Consider the following 25,769-nt stretch of genomic DNA (forward strand, 5'->3'; position numbering starts at 1 on the left):
TAATCCCATCATTGTTTCTGTTTCACCCAGTTTCAAGGGGAAGTTAATCCCCTCATTGTTTCTATTTCACCCAGTTTCAAGGGGAAGTTAATCCCATCATTGTTTTCTATTTCACACACTTTCAAGGGGAAGTTAATCCCATCATTGTTTCTATTTCACACACTTTCAAGGGGAAGTTAATCCCCTCATTGTTTCTATTTCACCCACTTTCAAGGGGAAGTTAATCCCCTCATTGTTTCTATTTCACCCACTTTCAAGGGGAAGTTAATCCCATCATTGTTTCTATTTCACACACTTTCAAGGGGAAGTTAATCCCATCATTGTTTCTATTTCACACACTTTCAAGGGGAAGTTAATCCCATCATTGTTTCTATTTCACACACTTTCAAGGGGAAGTTAATCCCCTCATTGTTTCTATTTCACCCACTTTCAAGGGGAAGTTAATCCCATCATTGTTTCTGTTTCACCCAGTTTCAAGGGGAAGTTAATCCCCTCATTGTTTTCTATTTCACACACTTTCAAGGGGAAGTTAATCCCCTCATTGTTTTCTATTTCACACACTTTCAAGGGGAAGTTAATCCCATCATTGTTTTCTATTTCACCCAGTTTCAAGGGGAAGTTAATCCCCTCATTGTTTTCTATTTCACCCAGTTTCAAGGGGAAGTTAATCCCATCATTGTTTTCTATTTCACCCAGTTTCAAGGGGAAGTTAATCCCATCATTGTTTCTATTTCACCCAGTTTCAAGGGGAAGTTAATCCCATCATTGTTTCCATTTCACACACTTTCAAGGGGAAGTTAACCCCATCATTGTTTCTATTTCACACACTTTAAAGGGGAAGTTATTCACTTCATTGAAGACGGGGCAGATTCGCTCACCACCATTATTCACAGAAGCGCCACGGAATGATTATTTATTGATATGCTATATAATAATATAGTATGTTGTAAAATTCACTGTTCCTAACAACTTTGCAATTGGTCTTTAGTATTGATTTGTTATAAATATTTATAGGTTTTGAATGATCTGCCTTCTTTCCCTACACCTTTGCAGCTTCCACATGGGGGTCGCCGACCCCGGCAGCCAAAAAAATGTTTTGCTCTTTGAAGCTACAATTTTATTTTTGTTCCATTTTATTCCTTATCTTTCTATTCAGCCCCTCCCCTATTCATAGTCCTGTCTCTCATTTACACCACTGCCTGGTTGCTAAGGAAAACAGGACCCTAGCAACCAGACAGCTGCTGAACTAAAAGCTAAATAAGCAAATAAAAAAAAACCACAAAAAATAAAAGCAGTTGCAAATTGTCTCAGAATATTATTGACTACATCAGACTAACAGTTACTTTCACCCCCACACAGGGGCAAATAAATAAAACAGAAGGATCAGTAGGATCATAGGGCAGTTAGTGATAGGGAAGGAGGGGCAGATTCATGATAACTCGGGGCACCCATAAGGTGCAACTAGGGGGCCCCATTGCTGTTGTTGTACCCGCCTGGCTCCATCCCGATGCTGGGGCCCCAATGGTGATAGGGTAGAAACCCTAGTTACAGCTTTATACTGGCAGTTACTATGGCAACCGCCGCACATATTCATACATACGGTATAAATATATGGATAAATCTGCTATAGTGCAAAATAAAGTGCATGGAAATCCTATAAACCTTGTCTGTTCTTCTCTTCAGTCATAGTTTGTGGGCAAGTTACTCTCCTGCCCAACTTGCCCGCCTTGCCCGCCCTGGCACTGTGCCTTCTGCACCTCGGCCCATACAGTAACCAGCCGCTCGGGCCCTATCCCATGCACCACCAGGGCCTCTCGGTACTTGCAGGCATTAAACGCCAGGCCCCATACGTAGAAATGCCCGTCGTGCCTGTAGGTCAAGTTGGCCGCCAACGCCAGGAAGCCAAAGTACACATCGTCCAATGGGAAAACGGGAATCTTCTGGGCAACCTCATGGAGGCGCTTTACAGATGCCCCTGGGAACAGGAAGCCCCCCCCAGAGAGGAAAGAGGGGTAAGTGTCATAGGGGTACAAGGCTTCGGAGATGGCATACTTGGTGGAACGCATGACATCACTGTGGGGGCGGAGCCTTCCATGCAGGGTGAGAGGGGAGGAGCCATGCTCTTTGATATAACGCACAATAGCCGTTGGGTTCACATACTCATCATCATCACCTGAGTGAGGGCAGAAACGAGAGGGATGAGGCAATAACATATGAACAGACATGGAGCAGAGGAACTGGACAAAATGGCGGCTGGCTGAGCATGCTGGGAGTTGTATCCCCCGTCCCCATATTCTAGATTTCCCTATCACTACAAATGGGTACCTTTTACACAATACCCACATGTCTGGGGGGTTTGGGGTCTTGTTTTAGGTGTTATTACAGTTCTGCTAATGAAGGCGAAGTTGCCCTTTAAACTGCCCCAAGAGACCTGTTTAGCTTATTAGTTACACTTGTATCTCAGTGCAGGGGGGGGCTTGTTAACTTTTCTGGGCTCTGTGCCAAAAGCTACTTTTTGAATTAAATTTGGGAAACATTGTATCTTTTTTTAGCATCCAGCACAGGAGATCAAAGGGAAATGAGAGACTTTTTAGTCAAAAAGAAGGACTGTCCTGCAAAAATCGGCCCAGTTGGGAGGTATGGGGCAGGACCCTGATGGTCACACAACTGCCCTCTGCTCCCCAAACCTGAATGTCACCCCGTCTTCCTTCCTGCAATGATGGGAGCGGAATGTTTGTCGGAAGAAGACTAAATTGGAACGTGTGTGGGGGGCGGGGCTTAAGGCTTGACATTCACACCCATTGGCCCAATAAAATGATCGGAGCCCAAAGGAGGAGGGGCTGTGGCTCTTGTCCCTAACAAGCCCCATAACAAGGGGTTAATTTACATTCTCCATTACATTCAGGCAGAAATCATAGTTATACATACAGACATAGGGTCAGACCGGGGGGTGCAGGGCCCCTAACCCCCCACAGGGACCCACTACCGAAGTCCACCCCTTAGTGTACATAAGTGAAACGCATCAGGGGAGGACACCGACGGCCGGGGGGTGGCAACAGGCACCGGGTCTGGGCTGCCAGGGCCCACTAGGGCCGGGGGCAACCGGGTTGTTTCCTAGTGTCCTGGGGGCCCAGTTGGACCCTGTACAGACATCCAGGCTTCCCCACCAATATAACGGTCATGGTCTCTTCCTTAGGCTTCTCCTACAGCACCCACCCAATGGGAACCCCTTCCCCACCTGTCAATCAGCAGTCCCCCCACCTGTCTACCAGACACCCCTCTACTGGGCAGGACTTTGCTGTGGCCCCTCTCTGGCCAGAAGCCTCCTCCCACTGGCCCTGGTCCTATCACTGTAACCCTCACTGCGGTACAGCCGGGGATCTAAGCCAATCTAACTCCTTGATGGGGCTCGGGGGTACCCGTACTCACTGGCCTGCCTCACTCATACACCGAGTGCACACTCCATTTCAGCCACCCTCTCTATCCGATCCTACAGGGAACTCCTGAACCAGCTCCCACTCCAGCTCCATGTCCCTGCTGAACTCTATTGCCCCTAGTGGTCGGAAACTACACTGCACCCATTAAACCATAATCCCACCCTTACTGCCAACTATTGGCCTAATTATGAATAACATGTTACCTATAAGAATTATTACTAACACTTATTTAACCCTATACTGGATGAACCACCAATACCTTGAGCCCCCCCACCATGCCCCCCCTTACACACCATCTCTATAACTCATTGGGTCATTGCCCCCCCCCTCCAATGGGATAATGGAAGTTTCCAGATATTATGGCCTCTGCTATTGGCTAAGTAAGGGATCAGGTGGTACGACTGACCTTTGAATATAAATTCTACTTCTGGGACATTAAGATTCAGCCACTCCAGGAAGCATCGCTCCTTCAGAGACAGGTTGTGATGCCCCTCAGTGAAGTCCCATTGCAGGATGTCCCCAAACTCCTGGCTCTCCAGCCTCACCAGCTCCATTTGCCCCCATGACTCCGCCTGGGCTATCAGGAAGATTGGCCTCACCGAGTACCCGTCCACTTCCACCCCCCGAGCCCAGGTTTGCCTCGCTGCCTGTCTCCTTGCAGTTGACCCTGGGTGGGATTTAATGGCCATGATGAGCGTTGGTTTGGGGTTCCCCATCTTTGGTTGAGTCCGAGGGGGGAGTTTGACGGAGCAGTTATAGGTTTGTAGGTGCGGAAAATCCGCCCGGAACTGGGACATGTTCAAGTGGTAAGTGTATCGCTCATCCCTGAGAGTGACCGACTCCCTACGGTAGGTCGTAGGGTTCAAATGCTCATGGCTTTTCCCTCGTTCACTGACGACCCAACCTCTGCTGAGTAAGAAGGTTATGGAAATCAGTACTGCCCCGATCAGAGACAGAAACCTCCTCCGCACAATGGTCTGTAATGAGACAGTAAGTGGCCAAGGGTTTATTTATTTCTATACCCATTGTATTGGAATTAGTTACAGTATCCACAGTATCCCCTCCTCCATATGTGTGTGTGTGTATGGGCAGGTAAGTGTACCCTATGTACAGATATATAAAAACATTGGGGTAACAGTCACCCTGCTATAGTTCCAGCGGTACCCAGGGCACAAATAAGCACTCACCCCAAATCCCCCCCTAACTGGCCTTCAGGCTGGGCCCCCTTAGCCCATAACAAGGTTACAGATATATAGAAACATTGGGGTAACAGTCACCCCGCTATAGTTCCAGGGGTACCCAGGGCACAAATAAGCACTCACCCCAAATCCCCCCCTAACTGGCCTTCAGGCTGGGCCCCCTTAGCCCATAACAAGGTTACAGATATATAGAAACATTGGGGGTAACAGTCACCCCGCTATAGTTCCAGGGGTACCCAGGGCACAAATAAGCACTCACCCCAAATCCCCCCCTAACTGGCCTTCAGGCTGGGCCCCCTTAGCCCATAACAAGGTTACAGATATATAGAAACATTGGGGTAACAGTCACCCCGCTATAGTTCCAGGGGTACCCAGGGCACAAATAAGCACTCACCCCAAATCCCCCCCTAACTGGCCTTCAGGCTGGGCCCCCTTAGCCCATAACAAGGTTACAGATATATAGAAACATTGGGGTAACAGTCACCCCGCTATAGTTCCAGGGGTACCCAGGGCACAAATAAGCACTCACCCCAAATCCCCCCCTAACTGGCCTTCAGGCTGGGCCCCCTTAGCCCATAACAAGGTTACAGATATATAGAAACATTGGGGTAACAGTCACCCCGCTATAGTTCCAGGGGTACCCAGGGCACAAATAAGCACTCACCCCCCCCCCCCCCCAGTACTGCTGCCAAACTCATAATGGGAAATCACCCCCCCAGCTCTCAGAATGTGAATTATCCCTATATATTAATGTTCATTGCTTATTCATATGTGACTTTATCTATAATACTGGGGAGTAGATCCTGTGTCTCTTTCTCAAATATCACCATATATATATATATACACACACACAGGTATGGGACCCAATAAGGGGTAATTATATCTTAGTTGGGATCAAGTACAGGTACTGTTTTATTATTACAGAGAAAAGGGAATCATTTAACCATTAAATAAACCCAATAGGGCTGTTCTGCCCCAATAAGGGGTAATTATATCTTAGTTGGGATCAAGTACAGGTACTGTTTTATTATTACAGAGAAAAGGGAATCATTTAACCATTAAATAAACCCAATAGGGCTGTTCTGCCCCAATAAGGGGTAATTATATCTTAGTTGGGATCAAGTACAGGTACTGTTTTATTATTACAGAGAAAAGGGAGTCATTTTTAAAAATGTGAATTATTTTATTTAAATGGAGTCTATGGGAGATGGCCTTTCTGTAATTCAGAACTTTCTGGATACGGGGTCCAATACCTGTATATAGTTCTTCTCATTTCTCAGTATTTGCTGATTCAGAGGACACACAGCACAATAAGGCAGGTCTCGGTGCAAAACTGCATCAGCCCCCCAATATGCCCCCAGATATAGGTACAGCACAACCACAACATAATTATCAGAGTGCCCCAGTTGGCATCTCCTTTCCTGCCCCATTGGAACTAGTGCCCTGGCAATGGGGCACATTCTCTTTCTGTCCAGCCCCCCCATATGTATAAATAATAACCCCCCCATGCAGTACAGCAATGTGCCACTTACCCCCATAGAGAGCCCTGTAGGTCTGGCTGCAGCTCAATGCAAGTTCTGTCTCTTATCTCCCCAGGGAGGGGCAGAACCTGGAGAAACGACAACTGTAACTCTCCTTTCACACACATACAGTGTATTGAACCCCACTGTACAGTCCTGCGACACAGTAAGGATTTGAGAGGAAGACCCACAATCTCCCTATAAAGTAAAAATAATCCAAAGGTAAAAAATGAGAATTTCACTTACCTTCGTATCATAAATTCTATTTCTCTGGGGCCCGACATATCTGCACATGTGGGCAGTATTGCCCCTCCCACACAAGGAGGCGGGGCCTATCAAATAGCCAATCAATATTAATCAGACTTCCTTCCTCCTATACATTCCATAGCATCACAGGAGCCCAATAAATGGGCATGGGAAACCCTGTACTGGCACATTGGGACTGGAATAAATGGAATGGAAATGTTTATTATAAGCCCCAAGCACAGTAATGCCCCGGGGGCAAGATTAGTGATTAGTGATTATGGTATAAGGTAAGAATTAGGCATTAATGAGCCAATTCCCTGCTAAAAGGGTTCCCTCACAGACCAGAGGGACAGAGGGAGACACAGACGCCCACTAGTGGCCACAACCATAACCCTGGCACCCCGGCACTAGCCCACTCACTGGGGTTACCCCCCAAGCAGCCCCCAACAGGCCAGATTATCCACCAGAAACTGCCAACCACTTATAGTTACCTCTAATGATGGAGCTACAGGCAACAGCGTAGGGTAATTAGCGTAGGGGCAACAGCGTAGGGTAATTAGCGTAGGGGCAACCAGCGTAGGGGCAACCAGTGCTGGAACAGTCTAGAAGCTCCAATAACCAGGGATCTGGAAATGAGTAACCAGCAGCACAAGGGGCAGTGTAGCAGCCAACAATGGGTTAAAGCCACATACCAACTGTCACCTATTGTACCTGCAGGCAAATGGCACCCAAGCAGTGGGAGCCTCCCCACCAATGGGATATCGGCCAGAGAGCATCACTCACTTGTGCAGGGTTAGTATAATAACCAAGGGGGGGCCCTAGTGCTACAGCAGGGAACCCCCAGCCCCTGGGGCAATAAAGGGCACAAATACCACCTGGGTCTGCACAGAGGACAAATACCAATTTAAGACATCAAACAGCAATAGCAAAGGGGCCCAGAGGAGCCCATACACCTTACCAGGTAGCAGGGAGTAGTGAGCAGGTAGCAGGGAGTAGTGAGTAGGTAGCGGGGAGTAGTGAGTAGGTAGCGGGGAGTAGTGAGTAGGTAGCGGGGAGTAGTGAGCAGGTAGCAGGGAGTAGCAGGCAGAAAGCAGGGAGTAACAGGCAGGGAGTAGTGAGTAGGTAGCAGGTAGGTAGCAGGGAGTAGTGAGTAGGTAGCAGGTAGGTAGCAGGGAGTAGTGAGTAGGTAGCAGGTAGGTAGCAGGGAGTAACAGGCAGGGAGTAGCAGGTAGGTAGCAGGGAGTAGTGAGTAGGTAGCAGGCAGAAAGCAGGGAGTAGTGAGTAGGTAGCAGGCAGAAAGCAGGGAGTAACAGGCAGGGAGTAGTGAGTAGGTAGCAGGTAGGTAGCAGGGAGTAGTGAGTAGGTAGCAGGTAGGTAGCAAGGAGTAACAGGCAGGGAGTAGTGAGTAGGTAGCAGGTAGGTAGCAGGGAGTAGTGAGTAGGTAGCAGGTAGGTAGCAGGGAGTAACAGGCAGGGAGTAGCAGGTAGGTAGCAGGGAGTAGTGAGTAGGTAGCAGGGAGTAGTGAGCAGGTAGCAGGTAGGTAACAGGGAGTAGCAGGTAGGTAGCAGGGAGTAGTGAGTAGGTAGCAGGTAGGTAGCAGGGAGTAGTGAGTAGGTAGCAGGTAGGTAGCAGGGAGTAGTGAGTAGGTAGCAGGTAGGTAGCAGGGAGTAGTGAGTAGGTAGCAGGTAGGTAGCAGGGAGTAGTGAGTAGGTAGCAGGTAGGTAGCAGGGAGTAGTGAGTAGGTAGCAGGTAAGTAGCAGGGAGTAGTGAGTAGGTAGTAGGGAGTAGCAGGGAGTAGCCAGCCGGAGGGAAACTGCAGCCAGAGCCCTGATAGCTTTCAGCTGAGAGACATAATTAGCCAATCAGCATGCAGCTTTCTCAGGGCGCTGAGCGTTACAGACACAGCCGGTACTGAGGGACCAGACTCACCGGGTTCAGGCTTAGTTACCCCCAGCCCAGCCCAATAGCCCCAGGGCCCATAAAGCCCCCAATAGCCTCGCAAAACCATAGGAGAATGGGGGCTAAATCAGCTCCAGGTAGGTGGGAATGGCCACACCCATATTTCTACCCAATAGGCATCAGTTGTAATATTGTGTGTATTGGGGCATCTGCTGTACCCCCTCCCCAGCCCCCCTCCTTCCTTATATATACCGGGGCAGTATGGGGAGGGGGGAGGGACTGGTCCGCTGGGCGGGGCTCCACTTTGATTGTTTATTCCTTAACTTTCTATTCAGCCCCTTTGTCTCAATATATCTGTCTTTCCTTTTAAACCATCGCCTGGTTGCTAGGTTAAAATGGACCCTAGCAACCACGTAGCTGCTGAACAAAACCCACAAATGTTACGGTTCCGGCACTTCAGTCGCCCGAGGTTGCCTAGTGGCCACACAAGCCCAATACTGTACCTTCTGCCCCCGGGGGCAACGGGGAAACCGACGGGATCAACCTCCAATTGGAATTGGTCCTCAAAGTAAATCCAACGTGTAGGCAGAAGAGCTGACTATTTATCCCAGTTTGTAACTGGACACGCCCCCTCCCTCAGGAATGCAAGGGGGCGGGGCTAGCAGGTCATGGGGTTAGTTCTGTGTGTAGGGACTGGGCCAATCATATACTGCCCAGAACTCCTTATGGGAACATAATAAAGAGCTGAAATGAAGTTCATCAGTTTCAGATGATCCCACCGGTCCCATAGAGACTAGTTATTCCTACCGACCAACCCCGGCCCAAAGCCAGTCCTGTTTGGCAATATCCCATTAACCCCATAGCCAGGTAATGGTGCCGCCGGTATAACTGGGATGGGTTCTAGGGGGGTAAATGTGTTTGGGTTACGGTGTGACCCCCACATCCCCTCTCATGGGTCCTGATGGGAACTCTAAGTCCCCCCCACATGGGCACCCCCTCCCCCACAGGGCATTGCCTGTATCAGCCAATTAGCAACCGGGGCACAGAGCCGGGCACCCCCTCCCCCACAGGGCATTGCCCGTATCAGCCAATTAGCAACCGGGTTACAGAGCCGGGCACCCCCTCCCCCACAGGGCATTGCCCGTATCAGCCAATTAGCAACCGGGGCACAGAGCCGGGCACCCCCTCCCCCACAGGGCATTGCCCTTATCAGCCAATTAGCAACCGGGTTACAGAGCCGGGCACCCCCTCCCCCACAGGGCATTGCCCTTATCAGCCAATTAGCAACCGGGGCACAGAGCCGGGCACCCCCTCCCCCACAGGGCATTGCCCATATCAGCCAATTAGCAACCGGGGCACAGAGCCGGGCACCCCCTCCCCCACAGGGCATTGCCCTTATCAGCCAATTAGCAACCGGGTTACAGAGCCGGGCACCCCAGGGTGTGGCACCTTTACACTTGGCTGGTTCCAGACCCTAATGAGTAATAATGTGGATCATAAAACTATTTAACTCAATAAAACCATTTAAGCCCTTTAAGCTCTTCCTTGTCCTGTTGCCGGGCAGAGGCCCATGTACCTAGTGTGCCATTGGCTTATTCGCCCTATTGGTTCCTAGGTAGCCCCTCCCTTTACACTCTAATGTAGTGCTTAGGAAAGGGGTGGAGCCTGGGATCAACAGGACCCAGTACCTGGGGTGTTTGCTACAGAAACCCTACTATAGTTTATATAAATACCCCGCTGTGTAGCCCCGGGGGCAGCCATTCCTGCACTGGTACAGCTGGGGTGTTTGCTACAGAAACCCTACTATAGTTTATATAAATACCCCGCTGTGTAGCCCCGGGGGCAGCCATTCCTGCACTGGTACAGCTGGGGTGTTTGCTACAGAAACCCTACTATAGTTTATATAAATACCCCGCTGTGTAGCCCCGGGGGCAGCCATTCCTGCACCGGTACAGCTGGGGTGTTTGCTACAGAAACCCTACTATAGTTTATTTATATAAGTGGCTGCCCCCGGGGCTACACAGCGGGGTATTTATATAAACTATAGTAGGGTTTCTGTAGCAAACACCCCAGCTGTACCGGTGCAGGAATGGCTGCCCCCGGGGCTACACAGCGGGGGTATTTATATAAACTATAGTAGGATTTCTGTAGCAAACACCCCAGCTGTACCAGTGCAGGAACGGCTGCCCCCGGGGCTACACAGCGGGGTATTTATATAAATTATAGTAGGGTTTCTGTAGCAAACACCCCAGCTGTACCAGTGCAGGAATGGCTGCCCCCGGGGCTACACAGCGGGGGTATTTATATAAACTATAGTAGGGTTTCTGTAGCAAACACCCCAGCTGTACCAGTGCAGGAACGGCTGCCCCCGGGGCTACACAGCGGGGTATTTATATAAATTATAGTAGGGTTTCTGTAGCAAACACCCCAGCTGTACCAGTGCAGGAATGGCTTGCCCCCGGGGCTACACAGCGGGGGTATTTATATAAATTATAGTAGGGTTTCTGTAGCAAACACCCCAGCTGTACCAGTGCAGGAATGGCTGCCCCCGGGGCTACACAGCGGGGTATTTATATAAATTATAGTAGGGTTTCTGTAGCAAACACCCCAGCTGTACCGGTGCAGGAATGGCTGCCCCCGGGGCTTACACAGCGGGGTATTTATATAAACTATAGGTAGGGTTTCTGTAGCAAACACCCCAGCTGTACCAGTGCAGGAATGGCTGCCCCCCCCGGGGCTACACAGCGGGGTATTTATATAAACTATAGTAGGGTTTCTGTAGCAAACACCCCAGCTGTACCAGTGCAGGAATGGCTGCCCCCGGGGCTACACAGCGGGGTATTTATATAAACTATAGTAGGGTTTCTGTAGCAAACACCCCAGCTGTACCGGTGCAGGAATGGCTGCCCTCGGGGCTACACAGCGGGGTATTTATATAAACTATAGTAGGGTTTCTGTAGCAAACACCCCAGCTGTACCAGTGCAGGAATAGCTGCCCCCGGGGCTACACAGCGGGGTATTTATATAAACTATAGTAGGATATAGTTGTTGAACTACACCTCCCACTACCAGATATAAAATGATGTAAAAAAGGAATTATTTTACGGAAACAGAACTGGTTTATTGTCCAAGACAAGTCAATGCAGGGGGATTAATACAAAATGCAGATGGAAAGGCAGATATACAAGAATGCAGCAGGAGGACCAGTTAAGTAGATTTATGTCCTTAGGGTCCCATCACTGTGGCAGCAGAGCCTGGAAAAGAGACTACTCCCAGCTGTCTCTCCTGGTTGGAGCCGCAAAGCTGCTCTCTCTCACAGGTTCCATATACATGGAGTGTTGAACCGCTGGCAGCGATATTAGACTTCATCTACATATTTAGGACCCTATAAACAATCTGGTACGTTCCGTATTTACCCGTTACAACCTTTTGGTTCAAACTCAAGATCGAAAAGACGGAGACAATAAGGGGCTGATTTACTAAAATTCGTTTTTTCAGGCCTTGAAAATCGTATAAACTCGACGCGGTATAGATTCAAATTACACTCGATCATCCCTGTATTTATAAAACGTCACCATAATGCTTGAATTGTTTGTACGAAAATTTCAAGTTTACATTCGAAAATCCCTCATTTTTCAAGCCAAAAGTATTGTTAAAACTCGAAAAATTCAAGTTTAAACGGACGTTTGTTTCCATGAATCCTCTTTATTTTTCCCAAACAGGAAGTGCGCCAGCAGCCATTTTGGGAGCATCGGGGCTCATTCTTGGAAAACAATAGTGTGTTTAAGTTTCACTTGAAACTGGGTAAAATGATGGGATTAACTTCCCCTTTAAAATGTGATATAGAAAACAATCATGGGATTAACTTTCCCTTGAAACTGGGTGAAACAGAAAACAATGAGGGGATTAACTTCCCCTTGAAACTGGGTGAAACAGAAAACAATGAGGGGATTAACTTCTCCTTGAAACTGGGTGAAACAGAAAACAATGAGGGGATTAACTTCCCCTTGAAACTGGGTGAAACAGAAAACAATGAGGGGATTAACTTCCCCTTGAAACTGGGTGAAACAGAAAACAATGAGGGGATTAACTTCTCCTTGAAACTGGGTGAAACAGAAAACAATGATGGGATTAACTTCTCCTTGAAACTGGGTGAAACAGAAAAGAATGATGGGATTAATTTCCCCTTGAAACTGGGGGAAACAGAAAACAATGATGGGATTAATTTCCCCTTGAAACTGGGTGAAACAGAAAACAATGAGGGGATTAACTTCTCCTTTAAACTGGGTGAAACAGAAAACAATGATGGGATTAACTTCTCCTTTAAACTGGGTGAAATAGAAAACAATGATGGGATTAACTTCCCCTTGAAACTGGGTGAAACAGAAAACAATGATGGGATTAACTTCCCCTTGAAACTGGGTGAAACAGAAAACAATGATGGGATTAACTTCCCCTTGAAACTGGGTTAAACAGAAAACAATAATGGGATTAACTTCCCCTTGAAACTGGGTGAAACAGAAAACAATGAGGGGATTAACTTCCCCTTGAAACTGGGTGAAACAGAAAAGAATGATGGGATTAACTTCCCCTTGAAACTGTGTGAAACAGAAAACAATGATGGGATTAACTTCCCCTTGAAACTGGGTGAAACAGAAAACAATGATGGGATTAACTTCCCCTTGAAACTGTGTGAAACAGAAAAGAATGATGGGATTAACTTCCCCTTGAAACTGGGTGAAATAGAAAACAATGAGGGGATTAACTTCCCCTTGAAACTGGGTTAAACAGAAAACAATAATGGGATTAACTTCCCCTTGAAACTGGGTGAAACAGAAAAGAATGATGGGATTAACTTCCCCTTGAAACTGGGTTAAACAGAAAACAATAATGGGATTAACTTCCCCTTGAAACTGGGTGAAACAGAAAAGAATGATGGGATTAACTTCCCCTTGAAACTGGGTGAAACAGAAAACAATGAGGGGATTAACTTCCCCTTGAAACTGGGTGAAACAGAAAAGAATGATGGGATTAACTTCCCCTTGAAACTGGGTGAAACAGAAAACAATGATGGGATTAACTTCCCCTTGAAACTGGGTGAAACAGAAAACAATGATGGGATTAACTTCCCCTTGAAACTGGGTGAAACAGAAAACAATGAGGGGATTAACTTCCCCTTGAAACTGTGTGAAACAGAAAACAATGATGGGATTAACTTCCCCTTGAAACTGGGTGAAACAGAAAAGAATGATGGGATTAACTTCCCCTTGAAACTGGGTGAAACAGAAAACAATGAGGGGATTAACTTCCCCTTGAAACTGGGTGAAACAGAAAAGAATGATGGGATTAACTTCCCCTTGAAACTGGGTGAAACAGAAAACAATGATGGGATTAACTTCCCCTTGAAACTGGGTGAAACAGAAAACAATGAGGGGATTAACTTCCCCTTGAAACTGTGTGAAACAGAAAACAATGATGGGATTAACTTACCCTTGAAACTGGGTGAAACAGAAAACAATGATGGGTTAACTTCCCCTTGAAACTGGGTGAAACAGAAAACAATGAGGGGATTAACTTCCCCTTGAAACTGGGTGAAACAGAAAAGAATGATGGGATTAACTTCCCCTTGAAACTGGGTGAAACAGAAAACAATGATGGGATTAACTTCCCCTTGAAACTGGGTGAAACAGAAAAGAATGAGGGGATTAACTTCCCCTTGAAACTGGGTGAAACAGAAAACAATGATGGGATTAACTTCCCCTTGAAACTGGGTGAAACAGAAAACAATGAGGGGATTAACTTCCCCTTGAAACTGTGTGAAACAGAAAACAATGAGGGGATTAACTTCCCCTTGAAACTGGGTGAAACAGAAAACAATGATGGGTTAACTTCTCCTTGAAACTGGGTGAAACAGAAAAGAATGAGGGGATTAATTTCCCCTTGAAACTGGGTGAAACAGAAATCTCAAATATAAAAAAGTAAAAAAAAAATCGACTTTTTCTCCAAATTGCTCAGTAAATGTGCCCCCAGATATCAACATTCCCAAAGGTATCAGTACTGGTTTCCCATTTCCCATTGTCCAGATAAAAAAAATTGCCCAGTTCCAAATTGAGCAGTTGTGCCGCCCAATGGTTCCAAAAACTTTCTGGCTAATTTCCTGTTTCCTGTTTGGATTTCCCTTTTCCGCCACTTTATAATGGGTTAATAGAGCTACACTTGTGGCCCATGTAAGCTAGGCCTTATGGGTATTTTATAGCGTAACTGTATCTCTCTGGAACCCTCATATCTTGTGCTTGTCCCCATACTAAGGGGGTCTGTAACATACTGGCCAATAGGTCTTTCTTTTGTGTAGGGGGGTAGACATTGCAGGCTACTACCTCATGTTGTTTTAGGGTTCTTCAATGGGGGCCCCCCTTTCCCGGCACTATCCATATGTTCATGTATCTGAGAGAAGGAGATGTTCCCTTTGGTTCTCTAGGCGTAACTTCAGTCAGCATAGGTGGTTGGCCAATGGGCCACAATGTTTGGATTGCCTAGTAGAACCTTCATTTGAGTGGCTCAGTGGTTTGTTGGACCCCCCATGAAGGGGGCCCTTGCACTGCCTCTCCCTATTTATTCTCTGCAGAGAAAGCAACACAGAGAACACTATGAGCAAGGGCTCCTTGGACTTCCAAACTGCTGAGTCTACTAAACCTCTACTGCCCTCTACTGCCTCTCTAGGTCCCCAATAAATTTGCCCTTTATGTAAGAGAACTGATATGGCGAGCCAAACCATATGCCGTACATGGGATCAGATTAGCTCCTATTTAATAATTGCCCTTCTTTCCTTATTTGGTGGCTCGTTCCTAGGGGTTCGTTTATCCTGTTGCCTGATGCTCATTAGCCTTGTCTCATAATAATGTTTTTGACCATACAATGTGATTTGCAATCACCTAAACCAGCGGTTCTCAACCTGTGGGTCGGGACCCCTTTGGGGGTCAAAGGACCCTTTTCACAGGGGTCGCCTAAGACCATCGGAAAAAACATATTTCCAATGGTCTTAGGAACAATTTTATGGTTGGTGGTCACCACAACATGAGGAACTGTATTAAAGGGTCCTGGCATTAGGAAGGTTGAGAACCACCGACCTAAATCATCCGTTGGGGAAACTCTTCTTGCCCTTGTCAGCTGACTCTGGGGCAAAGCCTTAAACAACTAGAAGCTATGAGCAAAATATTTCCGTCAATGGCTTTATTTAAAAAAAGAGGAGCCGGTGTATAAAATATCATCATCCCACAATCAGATGGATGAACGTCAAGAGTAAATGTAATGGTGCCTTTAGAAATATTCCAAAAATTCTTGTAGCTTTTCAACCGCCCCAGATAAAGATGGAGCTATGAACATAGCATGTATATATGAGCAGAAGAAATAAATAAGTTCCTAATAGAGAAGAAGAAAATACTCACAAAGTGGCCCCTAAATGGGTTGAAATAAGTCACGACTGGTTGGCACTGACGACCCAACTATGTCACTGACGCCATGTCAGAAGGCCATGAGGCTCCAGCGCTGTCAGGAGAACTTGGAGATTTTTTTTTTATTGTTTCTGGATTGGAGAAGAGACTTGTGTCTATCACAGAGATCCTAAATGGAGGCAATGCAGTGGAAGCCCAAGTTACCCCCAAAAAAGTTAAAGACAAGTCTTCTGGGATGTTGAAGGACTTTCACTTCCGGAGTCCATGCCAAACGAGACAACCATAACTAGAAGCTATGAGCAAAATATTTCTGCCAATGGCTTTAGTTAACGAAAAAGGAGCCGGTGTATAAAATATCATCATCCCACAATCAGATGGATGAACGTCAAGAGTAAATGTGATGGTGGATGGAGCCTTTAGAAATATTCCAAAAATTCTTGTAGCTTTTCAACCGCCCCAGATAAAGATGGAGCCAAGCACATAGCGCATGTAGCAAAAGGAATAAATAAGTTCCTATTAGAGAAGAAGAAAATACCCACAAAGTGGCCCCTAAATGGGTTGATAGAAGTGACGCTTGGTTGGCACCGATGACCCAACTAAGTCATTGTAAATAATACTCCTCTTTAAAACAAAAACTATATTTTATATAGAAACTTCTCCAACAATAAAATAAAGTCTCTAGATTTGTGTCTTTGCCACCAAAGTATTTATGGACCTATTACTTGTGATACTTGTACCTACTTGCCCCCCATGAAAAAATTCTGCTGACGCCCATGGTTGGGGCACCATCGTGTGGGACTTAGGGCTTCCTGAGATGAATTTGATGGGTTTAATGAATCCTCTGTATTTTGGGTTTACCCGTAGTGTGTATCCTTTTTCTTCACATTCTGGTGGCTGTAATCTCTTTTGGATAAAAAATTCTGTCTGGGAGGGTCCAGTTGCTTTCAAGGCTCCATCTCACCCAACGAATCACTGGAGCAAGCTTCAGTGATAAAATTTCCCACAAAAAGAAGGGGAAAAGCCAAAGGAGATCCATGAACACATGACTGCAGTTTATGGTGAGTCTGTTCCATCATCCAACAAAGTAAGAGTTTGACGCTAGCTGTTGAAGACAACCCTCATACTGGTGGGCCTGTGGAGGCAACTTCCATAGAAATGTGCAAGAAAGTTGAGGATTATTTCAGACAGACTAATTCAGGTTTTCCGATTAGTTGAAGAAATGGGCAGCTCAGCATGTAGAGTTAGGAGAATAATTTTTGAAAAGTTGGACATGTCAAAGGTAAGTGCAAGGTGACAAGGTGGGTTCTAAGAATGTTGATGCCATGTCAGAAGGCCACGAGGCTCCAGTGTCAGGAGAACTTGGAGATGCTTCATGAAGACCAAGTGAATTTTTTTTTATTGTTTGGGGATTGAAGAAGAGACTTGTGTCTATCACAGAGATCCTAAATAGAGGCAATGCAGTGGAGGCACAAGTCATCCCCCAAAAAGTTGAAGACAAGTCAGGGCAACTGTCTTCTGGGATGTTGAAGGACTTTCACTTCCGGAGTCCATGCCACACGAGACAACCATAACCGGGGAGAGTTATGCCAATGATCACTTTGCTGGAGCCAATGAAGGAGAAATCAAATTGGTTTTTAACAATCATTAGAGCAGTTAACCTTTTGTGTTAGTGGTGTTGGGCACTTCCCATGAATGGAACCTCTCTACAATTTTTGAACATAAATCAAGGGTGTTTTGTCCACCTACAGTCTGTGGGAACTACAATTCCATCCCACCCCAGATAATATTAAATGAAGGGTTCCCTGGGTGATAGTTTTAGTCAGGGGTGTTCTGAATACTGGGGGTTTCATGGGCGATAATTTTGAATCTTGTCCATTAATTTTCACGTCATTGTTTCTCATTGAATTGAATCTGGTCCCAATGTGTGAGGAGCACCGTCAATGACGGTGTGTTTTGGAGAACAGCAAGTTTCTTCATGGCATCTTCCCAGTGTAATCAACACGGTTCCACCTGTACGTTTTTCAAATACTTTTTGTATTGTTATTATTTACTTTGTAGACTACAAAAAAAGTTGTCTTATAAGTGGAGGAGGTTCCTACATTGGGTTCTTACTCCATTCACTAATTCATTCTTAAGGGCGTCCTTCATGTCTTTGTTCCTCAAGCTATAAATAATAGGGTTCACCAAAGGAATCACGACTGTGTATAACAGGGAGAGAACTTTGCTTGTGGTCAGTGATTGCTTTATGGGTGGAACCACATAAACACCAATGAGAGTCCCATAAAATATGGAGACCACGGCCAAGTGGGAGCTGCAGGTGGAGAAGGCTTTTTGCCTCCCGGTATTGGACACTATCTTTAGGATTTCCCGGGCAATACAGATATAGGATCCAATGATGAGTGTTAGAGGGGGGAAAAGGGAAACTACAGACTGTAACGTTATTTCTAATTTAACAAAGAAAGTGTTTGAGCAGGAAAGTTCTAGAAGAGGCGTAAGATCACAGAAGAAATGGTCAATGGTCGTCTCATTGCAGAACCGTAGTGTCTGTATCATGCTCCAAGTATTTATTGTAATAACGATGCTCAACGCCCACGACATGAGAATTAATCTGACGCAAACTCGATGGTTCATTATGGAAGTGTATCTCAGCGGGTTGCAGATGGCCACGTATCTGTCGTAGGCCATCACCGCTAGGAGGAAACACTGCATCGATTCTGAGCAAGCAAAAAGATTAAATACAATAATACAGCTATGAAGAGACACCGTGACTCCATCATAAATGATTGTCTGTAGGAGGGTGGGGACAATATTCGAGGACCCCAGGAGATCAGTCAGGGCCAGCTGCTGGAGAAAGGAGTTCATAGGGGACTGGAGGTTCCGGCTGGAGGACACCAACACTATGATGAGGACGTTCTCACAAACTGTCATAATGTAAATCAGAAGGAACAGAGAGAACAGGGGAACCTTGAAGTTTTTGAGGTTCTGAAATCCCAAGAGAACAATCTCACTGACCCACGTCTGGTTCTTCTCATACATTGCCTGGGGGACAAGTATATATAGTGCATAGATTAACCCAATAGACACTCTTTTCTAACCTCAGTTCCACCAACTATTAGCATGAATAACAGGAATATCAAGAGACATTTAGGCGTTGCTATTATGTGTGGGGTACGACTATGAGGCAGCTGGAGACTTGGTGTCCATGTTTTACTCTACCACCAGTTTTTGTTATGTTCCTCAGTAGGGTTGTAGGTTTCCTGGGTAATATGCCAGCAGTGTAGACAGAGAACTTCTCATAGATAGACCTGTAAAGAGATCCCTATATGTAGAGCATGTCAGGATTTGAACACTGGTCTTCAAAATCAAGTCTGTGGAGGTACATGTACCCGGTGAGGACCTGGAGGTTTTTGGAGTCCACTGCTGGGGGTAATACACATAAACTACCTCTGTTGTCTTCATTGTCTCCATCACCAGTCTCTTAAGGTCAGGAGCCTGTAATCTTATTATCAAGTGCCCGACTATGGCAGCCTTCTATACAAGTTAAAAAGCAAAGGACCAAGAACAGCCCCCTGTGGTGCCCCCCTAACAACACTGGCCCAATTGGAAAATGTTTCTATTGTTGGACTTCCCTATGAACTTCTATATCACCCTCCCCATGAAACCTCTGTATTAGAGGAACTGCATGACTTATCATTAAGCCTGGCACCCTCATTCCCCCTCTCTGGGTAGGGAACCCCATAACCTGACTGCCCTTACAGTAAGGAACCCCTTCCTATGCTGATGGTGAGATCCCCTTTCCTCCCCCCCCCCCAATGTATCACTCATTCCCCCTCTCTGGGTAGGGAACCCCATAACCTGACTGTCCTTACAGTAAGGAACCCCTTCCTATGCTGATGGTGAGATCCCCTTTCCTCCCCCCCCCCCAATGTATCACTCATTCCCCCTCTCTGGGTAGGGAACCCCATAACCTGACTGCCCTTACAGTGAAATATCAATGGAATATTCTACTCACCTGATTTGCACCTACCAGAACCGCCCCAGATACTGACTGGGCAGGGAAGAACAGATCTCCTTTTATTACCCGGTGCCAGTAACCCCTACAGCTGGGAAACCTACTGGGAAATCTCCGGGAGACTCGGGGCTTTGGGGTAATTACCAGCCCTTGGGGGAATCTGAGAAACATCTAATTCTGAAACAACACAAGATATTTTAATACTAATATATTTTATTTTTGACTCCTTTATATCTGCAGTCCCCCTGGGCCAGTCCTACACTCACTCAGATACTTATGTTAAAAAAAACAATAAATATAATTAGTGTAAAATTCCCTTTTTAATATATTTGTGTAATCAGGAAAGACAATGAAACGATGAGGTTAGACTGTCAGGGTTAGGGTTGTCCTCTCTGGAGAAGAGACACTCAAATTGGGGGGGATTATTTTCCCATAAAAAAGGAAAAAGGACCTGACGCCATGTTTTTTTTAAGAAGGGTTTTTGAGGAGCCAGTTGGACTCCACTCTGTGAAGACCTCCCAAATCCCACATGATCTACCTACAAGTCTTGTTCCTCTAGATCAGGGATCCACAGCCACACTCAGATGTAAAAAGTGTTGGTGAGACACACAAGCATGAAAAAAGTTCCTTGAGGATGAAAAATAAGGGCTGTGGTTGGCTATTTGGTAGCCCGATGTGGCCAGCTGGCCTGTAGGAGGCTCTACTTCTATAAAACTGTGTCTCTGTGCTTCCAAAGCTTCCTCCAAGCCAGAGATATTTTTTTTTTAAATCAGCACCTACATTGAGGCCACTGGGAGCAGCATCAGAGGGGTTGGTTGGGGAGCAATATGTTTCCCCAAGCCACTGGTTGGGGAGCACTGCTCTAGAGCCCACTGTTAAATACCCAAGCCATTAGGACAGACAAACCAGATCCAGGTAGATGAATGACCTCTGAAGCGAAAGGAACCTGTAGCATGGAGGTCAAGCTGGAGCTAAGCAAGTCAACTACCTATTAGCCTCAAATTGAGAGGAAGAGGGGAAAGTACCGTATATACTCGAGTATAAGCCGAGTTTTTCAGCACGAAAAAAGTGCTTAAAAACGAATGCTCGGCTTATACTCGAGTGAATATGGCATTCGGCATGATTTAGTAGTTATACACTGTTGGGAAATACACTGATGGAGGGGGATAAAGGGACTAAGCGCTCCTCGCTCCCTGGCAGCTTTCTGGTAGGAGAGCGGTGGGTGAATACAGGCTGTAATGGCATTCGGCGAGCACGCCGCCCCCCCACCCACTGGTTACTCGCCTTTAACATCAAAGCGATTGCTACTGTCAATGCACATAACCATAATTGTCCGTGCAGATGACATTAGGAACTTCTTTCCGGTAGGAGAGCGGTGGGTGAATACAGGCTGCGCCGCTGGCATTCATAATCAGAATTGCCTGTGCAGATCTCTTTTCCGGTAGGAGAGCGGATACGCATACGCGTCCGCCCAAGTACTCGTGGGGGGCGGGGTTTCGGCACTCTGCTGCTTTCTGTGATCTTTGCACTCATCTGAAAACTCTCCAGCTCTCTCTGCACGGACAATTGTGATTATGAATGCCAGCGGCGCAGCCTGTATTCACCCACCACTCTCCTACCGGAAAAGAGATCTGCACGGACAATTATGATTATATGCATTGAAAGTAGCAACCGCTTTGCTGTTAAAGGCGAGTAACCAGTAGCAGTTCTCCATTTAGTTTGCTCAGCTGTAGGCCAAGGAAAAATGTAAATGGGATGGAGAGGGAACCAAGGAAATAAAATGATCCTTGTCTAGAACTCTAAGCTCAGTTCAGAAAATTAAGATGCTTACTACAGGGATATGTAGACCCAGTCCATACACTGTGATAACAGCACTCCGGTAGCATATTATTAGATCTTCCACTCCTACAGGGAAGTTCATTATTAGCCTTATAAGTGCCACTGGAGTTTTCATATGAGTGCATAGATCACATATCAGAGCCAGCTCTTATATTTGCATTTTAAGGGGTTGGCCACATATAGTTACTGAATGCGCAGATCTGGTACCACTTTGTTCATCCACATTTAGGGCCAAATTGGGCTGACTTCATTACAATTGGATCATCTACTGGGCTTATGGAGACGCGTCAGCTAAGGACCACATTAGTGCAATGGTATCAAACACAGAGACAGTATTTTTGTTATGTATGTTAACTAGTAAGTTGGGATCCTGTTGATGGGTGCCAACTGCCCAGGATATCCTCTAGATGTAGGTGATAGGATAAGCTTTGATTGGACAATTTGCTTCCTTTATTAATTATTTGATTATTGAAACTTAGCAGAAGTGGCTGCATTTCCCACCCTAGGCTTATACTCGAGTCAATAAGATTTTCCAGTTTTCTTAGGTAAAATTATGTACCTCGGCTTATATTCGGATCGGCTTATACTCGAGTATATACGGTAACAATTCATCTCTTGGTTAAAATTGTACCACGGCATCTACTGCCTACTCCTCCATCGCTCTTCCAGGTTAAGGTCTGAGCAACCTCAGCGCAGAAAAACCCTCTACCTAGTCTTAATGTCATTTTGTAGGTGTTACCTTCTAAGCCTCGGGGTGTAGCCATTATTGTCTAATCATTTGGTTGATGAATCCCTGAACTGTTACAAGGACATAGCAGAGATGTACAATTAACCTGGCAAAATCAATGGGGCAATTAAGGAAAGACTATCAAGGTTGGGTTTGTTTATGGTTTTCTCTGAAGCTGGACATGAGTGGACATGATGCTCTACCAACACATTAGCACACATTATACACAGATAGTTTGGGGGGCTGTGTTGAGAAAAGAAGGCTACCCATCTTGACCTGAAGACCACAATTTTCACCTGAAACATCTACCATCACCCACAGTTTTCCTTAATGCCTCTAGGAGAAGGTTGAGAGACTTCAGCATAGTCCTACTAAAGAAGCTCTTCATAACAACCTCATATATACCCCATTCCAATGCAACTAGAACTACTTGTATACAAAGAACACAGTACAATGACCTTGTAGACAGTAACCTTGTTCAGAGGTGGAGCAGGGAGGAGCTCCCATAATGCTCCAAGTGCAATGAATGTCCTCTTGGTCAAGTGACCAAGGGAAGGAGAAGGAGATTGCATAGGGAACCAGGGGAGTGGGGGGCAAAACCATTCACAAAAATATCCAGAAGAGTTGATACATTCAAAAAGTCTACCTATAATTGTTACAGCCTCTCTGTTTCTTTCCCATTCCATAAATAATACAAACACAATAACACATTTGTTGCTCAAAATACATTTTTGTTCACAGAAAAGAAACACAGTTTTTCATGGAACAAATCTCAAAGTAAAAATACGGCATCTGAAAGCTGTCGGGTCACGTAGAAGTCAGTGGCAGAGGCCATTTTTCCATTGGCTAATCTTGTTTCTATCGTGGTTTTTGTAGGGTTTTTTGACTATTTGATTGGTGCAACAACACAAAAAATGTTATTAAATCACTTGACATTCGTGGTTTCAGAGAAAATTTGTGATAAATGTTGATAAATGGCCTCCAGGGGTCTTCAACTGATTATTTGCTTTTTAAGGGCCTCCTTTATATCTTTGCTCCTCAAGCTGTAAATAAGGGGGTTAAGCAAAGGAATCACTGAAATGTATAACAGGGAGAGAACTTTGCTGATGGTCTGTGTTTGTTTTGTGGGAGGAACCGTATACGTTGCAATGAGAGTCCCGTAAAACATGGAGACCACGGCCAAGTGGGAGCTGCAGGTGGAGAAGGCTTTCTGTCTCCCAATGCTGGACACTATCTTTAGGATTTCATGGGCAATACAGATATAGGATCCAATGATAAGAATAACGGGGAAAAAAAACACAAGAACCGACTGCAAACTGACATCTAGTTTGGAAGAATAAATGTCTGAGCAGGAAAGATCTAGAAGAGGATAAAGATCACAAAAGAAATGGTTAATGGTATCTTCCTTACAAAACCGCAGTGCCGTTATCATGTACATGGTACTTATTGAAGCAACAAGGTTAATCGCCCATGAAATGAGAATTAGTTTGAGACAAACCCTGTGGGACATTATAGAAATGTATCTCAGGGGGATGCAGATGGCCACGTATCTGTCATAGGCCATTACTGCTAGGAGCAAACACTCAAAACGTTCCGAGACAGCAAAAAAATAGAGTTGAATAATACAGTTGGGAAGGGACATTGTGGCCCCATCATGTATTACAGTAAGGAGGAGGGTTGGGGCAACGGCTGAGGAACCCAGGAGATCAGTCAGGGCCAACTGCCAAAGAAAGAAGTACATGGGGGAGTGGAGGCTCCGGCTGGAGGCTACCAACACTATGATAAGGACGTTCTCCCAAACTGTCAGAATGTAAATCAGAAGGAACAGAGAAAAGAGAGGAACCTTGAAGTTGTGGAGATTCTGAAATCCCAAGAGAACAATCTCACTGACCCACGTCTGGTTCTTCTCATGCATTGCCTAGGAGACAGAAATATATAATATGTGTAACAAGTACATGGGGCTCGCAGCACCCAGAGGTGGGGTATTAATCCAGGAATCTATCCTTAAGCCTTATTGCCCTATACTGGCAGCTTTGGCACCACAGGGCACTAACCCCCACTAGCCTCCTCATTGGAACCTCTCAATGCTCTACTAACTATCCTGATCCTACTTCTCACTCCTAGAGTAACCTAGAACAAACTATCCTATAACTTACTACTCCTACTGCAACCTATCTCCATTCCAGGCCCCCCAGCACCCCCAGTTCAGACCCAGAGAGGCCAAACACATGTGCCCTTTCCTCTTTATATATTATGGGCTTACTCCCTCTCTCAGCCCCAGTACAGGCCCACACATAGCTGGCCAAGAACCTTCGGTGAAACCAACAGGATTAAAGGTTTGCCAGATCTTTACCCTCCAACGTTCTCCTCCTGTTTCTAAACATCAATGTCTTTATTTGACAAACCTCTGACCCATCTGGAGCAACGGGGGAGTTACATAAGATTTGCACCATACTTCCACAATGATTAGTGTCCAAACTGGCAGTCTTGGGACTTCCATCACTTACCTGTAGTTGGACTTTTTGTCCGGTCGCTCTCAGAGGGTTCGACTGGGTTCTCACATCTCGACTGCTCTCAGTCTCAATACCGGGAACCCCAGGGTTGTGCATTAAGTCCGCTATTGTACACTCTATACACAAATCATGGTGTTCCTACTTACTCTGGAAGACACTACGGTGATGGGACTTATCTCGGGAAAGGAGAGTGAGATGGAATATAGAGATGAGGTGGAGCGGCTGTCGGAGTGGTGTAGAGCCAACATCCTACAGGGAAGAACAGATCTCCTTTTATTACCCGGTGCCAGTAACCCCTACAGCTGGGAAACCTACTGGGAAATCTCCGGGAGACTCGGGGCTTTGGGGTAATTACCAGCCCTTGGGGGAATCTGAGAGACATCTGATATCAACACATTCATTTGTAGTTTATTGAGATTTTCTCGTTTCTATCAAGTTTATCCGCAGTTCCCCTTCAGGTTATTGGGGGGAATAAACTGATCCCATGAGTTAGTAACTATCTATAGTATAATGGGAACCACATCAGTTTACATGAAGGAGAATGAGGCCCCATTGTCAGCTGAGACTTTCCTGCCAATAAGGAGCCCATAGATGGGAGGCGTCGGCTGATGTTTAACAGGGGGGTAAATACACTACGGGGGGGATTTATCACTCAAATTTACATTTTTTCCATCACCAGGATTTTTTTTTTGAGCTAAAATTCGAAAACGATTCAAAAACTTAAATGTTCGATATTTATTACGTGCAAAAAATTCCAGAAACTCGAATGTAAAACGTCGGCGTGTAAAGCTTGTGGGTTTGTGTAGAAGCCAATGGGGTTTGTCCAACGCAAAATTCAAGCCAATTTAGCAATTCAAGTTTTTCTGTTCTTTCGAGCTTATAAATTCACCAATTCGCAGAATTTGAGTTTCTATCCAAAATATTAT

At 45.8% G+C, this 25,769-nt stretch overlaps 3 protein-coding genes across 3 annotated transcripts in view; all 3 read right to left on the reverse strand.

Moving 5' to 3' along the window:
• Window positions 1-1,746, reverse strand: part of LOC116409851 (N-acetyllactosaminide beta-1,3-N-acetylglucosaminyltransferase 3-like) — a 44,173-nt gene extending 42,427 nt beyond the window's left edge. The window contains exon 1 of the mRNA XM_031899609.1: window positions 1,663-1,746. The gene's annotated coding sequence lies outside the window, so the exon portion shown is untranslated. The remainder of the gene's footprint in view (window positions 1-1,662) is intronic.
• Window positions 1,280-8,895, reverse strand: LOC101733889 (N-acetyllactosaminide beta-1,3-N-acetylglucosaminyltransferase 4-like). The gene is made up of 4 exons (XM_031899610.1): window positions 8,805-8,895; window positions 6,169-6,354; window positions 3,844-4,343; window positions 1,280-2,173 (listed from the first exon to the last, which is right to left on the reverse strand). The coding sequence occupies exons 2-4, from the start codon at window positions 6,282-6,284 to the stop codon at window positions 1,680-1,682; spliced, it is 1,110 nt and encodes a 369-aa protein (XP_031755470.1). The 5' UTR covers window positions 6,285-6,354; window positions 8,805-8,895; the 3' UTR covers window positions 1,280-1,679.
• An 8,391-nt stretch (window positions 8,896-17,286) lies between these two features.
• On the reverse strand, window positions 17,287-18,788 carry LOC101734017 (olfactory receptor 11L1-like). The gene is made up of 2 exons (XM_031898388.1): window positions 18,184-18,788; window positions 17,287-17,353 (listed from the first exon to the last, which is right to left on the reverse strand). Exons 1-2 carry the CDS (start codon window positions 18,786-18,788, stop codon window positions 17,287-17,289), a joined length of 672 nt encoding a protein of 223 aa, XP_031754248.1.
• Between the last annotated feature and the right edge of the window lie 6,981 nt (window positions 18,789-25,769).

The sequence above is a fragment of the Xenopus tropicalis genome, chromosome 3 (genome assembly GCF_000004195.4).
Source record: "Xenopus tropicalis strain Nigerian chromosome 3, UCB_Xtro_10.0, whole genome shotgun sequence".
Classification (NCBI taxonomy): domain Eukaryota; kingdom Metazoa; phylum Chordata; class Amphibia; order Anura; family Pipidae; genus Xenopus; species Xenopus tropicalis.

Coding starts and splice junctions, on each gene's coding strand:
- LOC101733889 (XM_031899610.1), bottom strand. CDS start 6,284: ATGTGTGTGAAAGGAGAGTTACAGTTGTCGTTTCTCCAGGTTCTGCCC. Junction 4,344..6,168: donor CTACAGGGCTCTCTATGGGG/GTAAGTGGCACA, acceptor CTTACTCAGCAG/AGGTTGGGTCGTCAGTGAAC. Junction 2,174..3,843: donor AGTAGAATTTATATTCAAAG/GTCAGTCGTACC, acceptor GCCCTCACTCAG/GTGATGATGATGAGTATGTG.
- LOC101734017 (XM_031898388.1), bottom strand. CDS start 18,788: ATGTATGAGAAGAACCAGACGTGGGTCAGTGAGATTGTTCTCTTGGGA. Junction 17,354..18,183: donor AAATTAGAAATAACGTTACA/GTCTGTAGTTTC, acceptor CATTGGCTCCAG/CAAAGTGATCATTGGCATAA.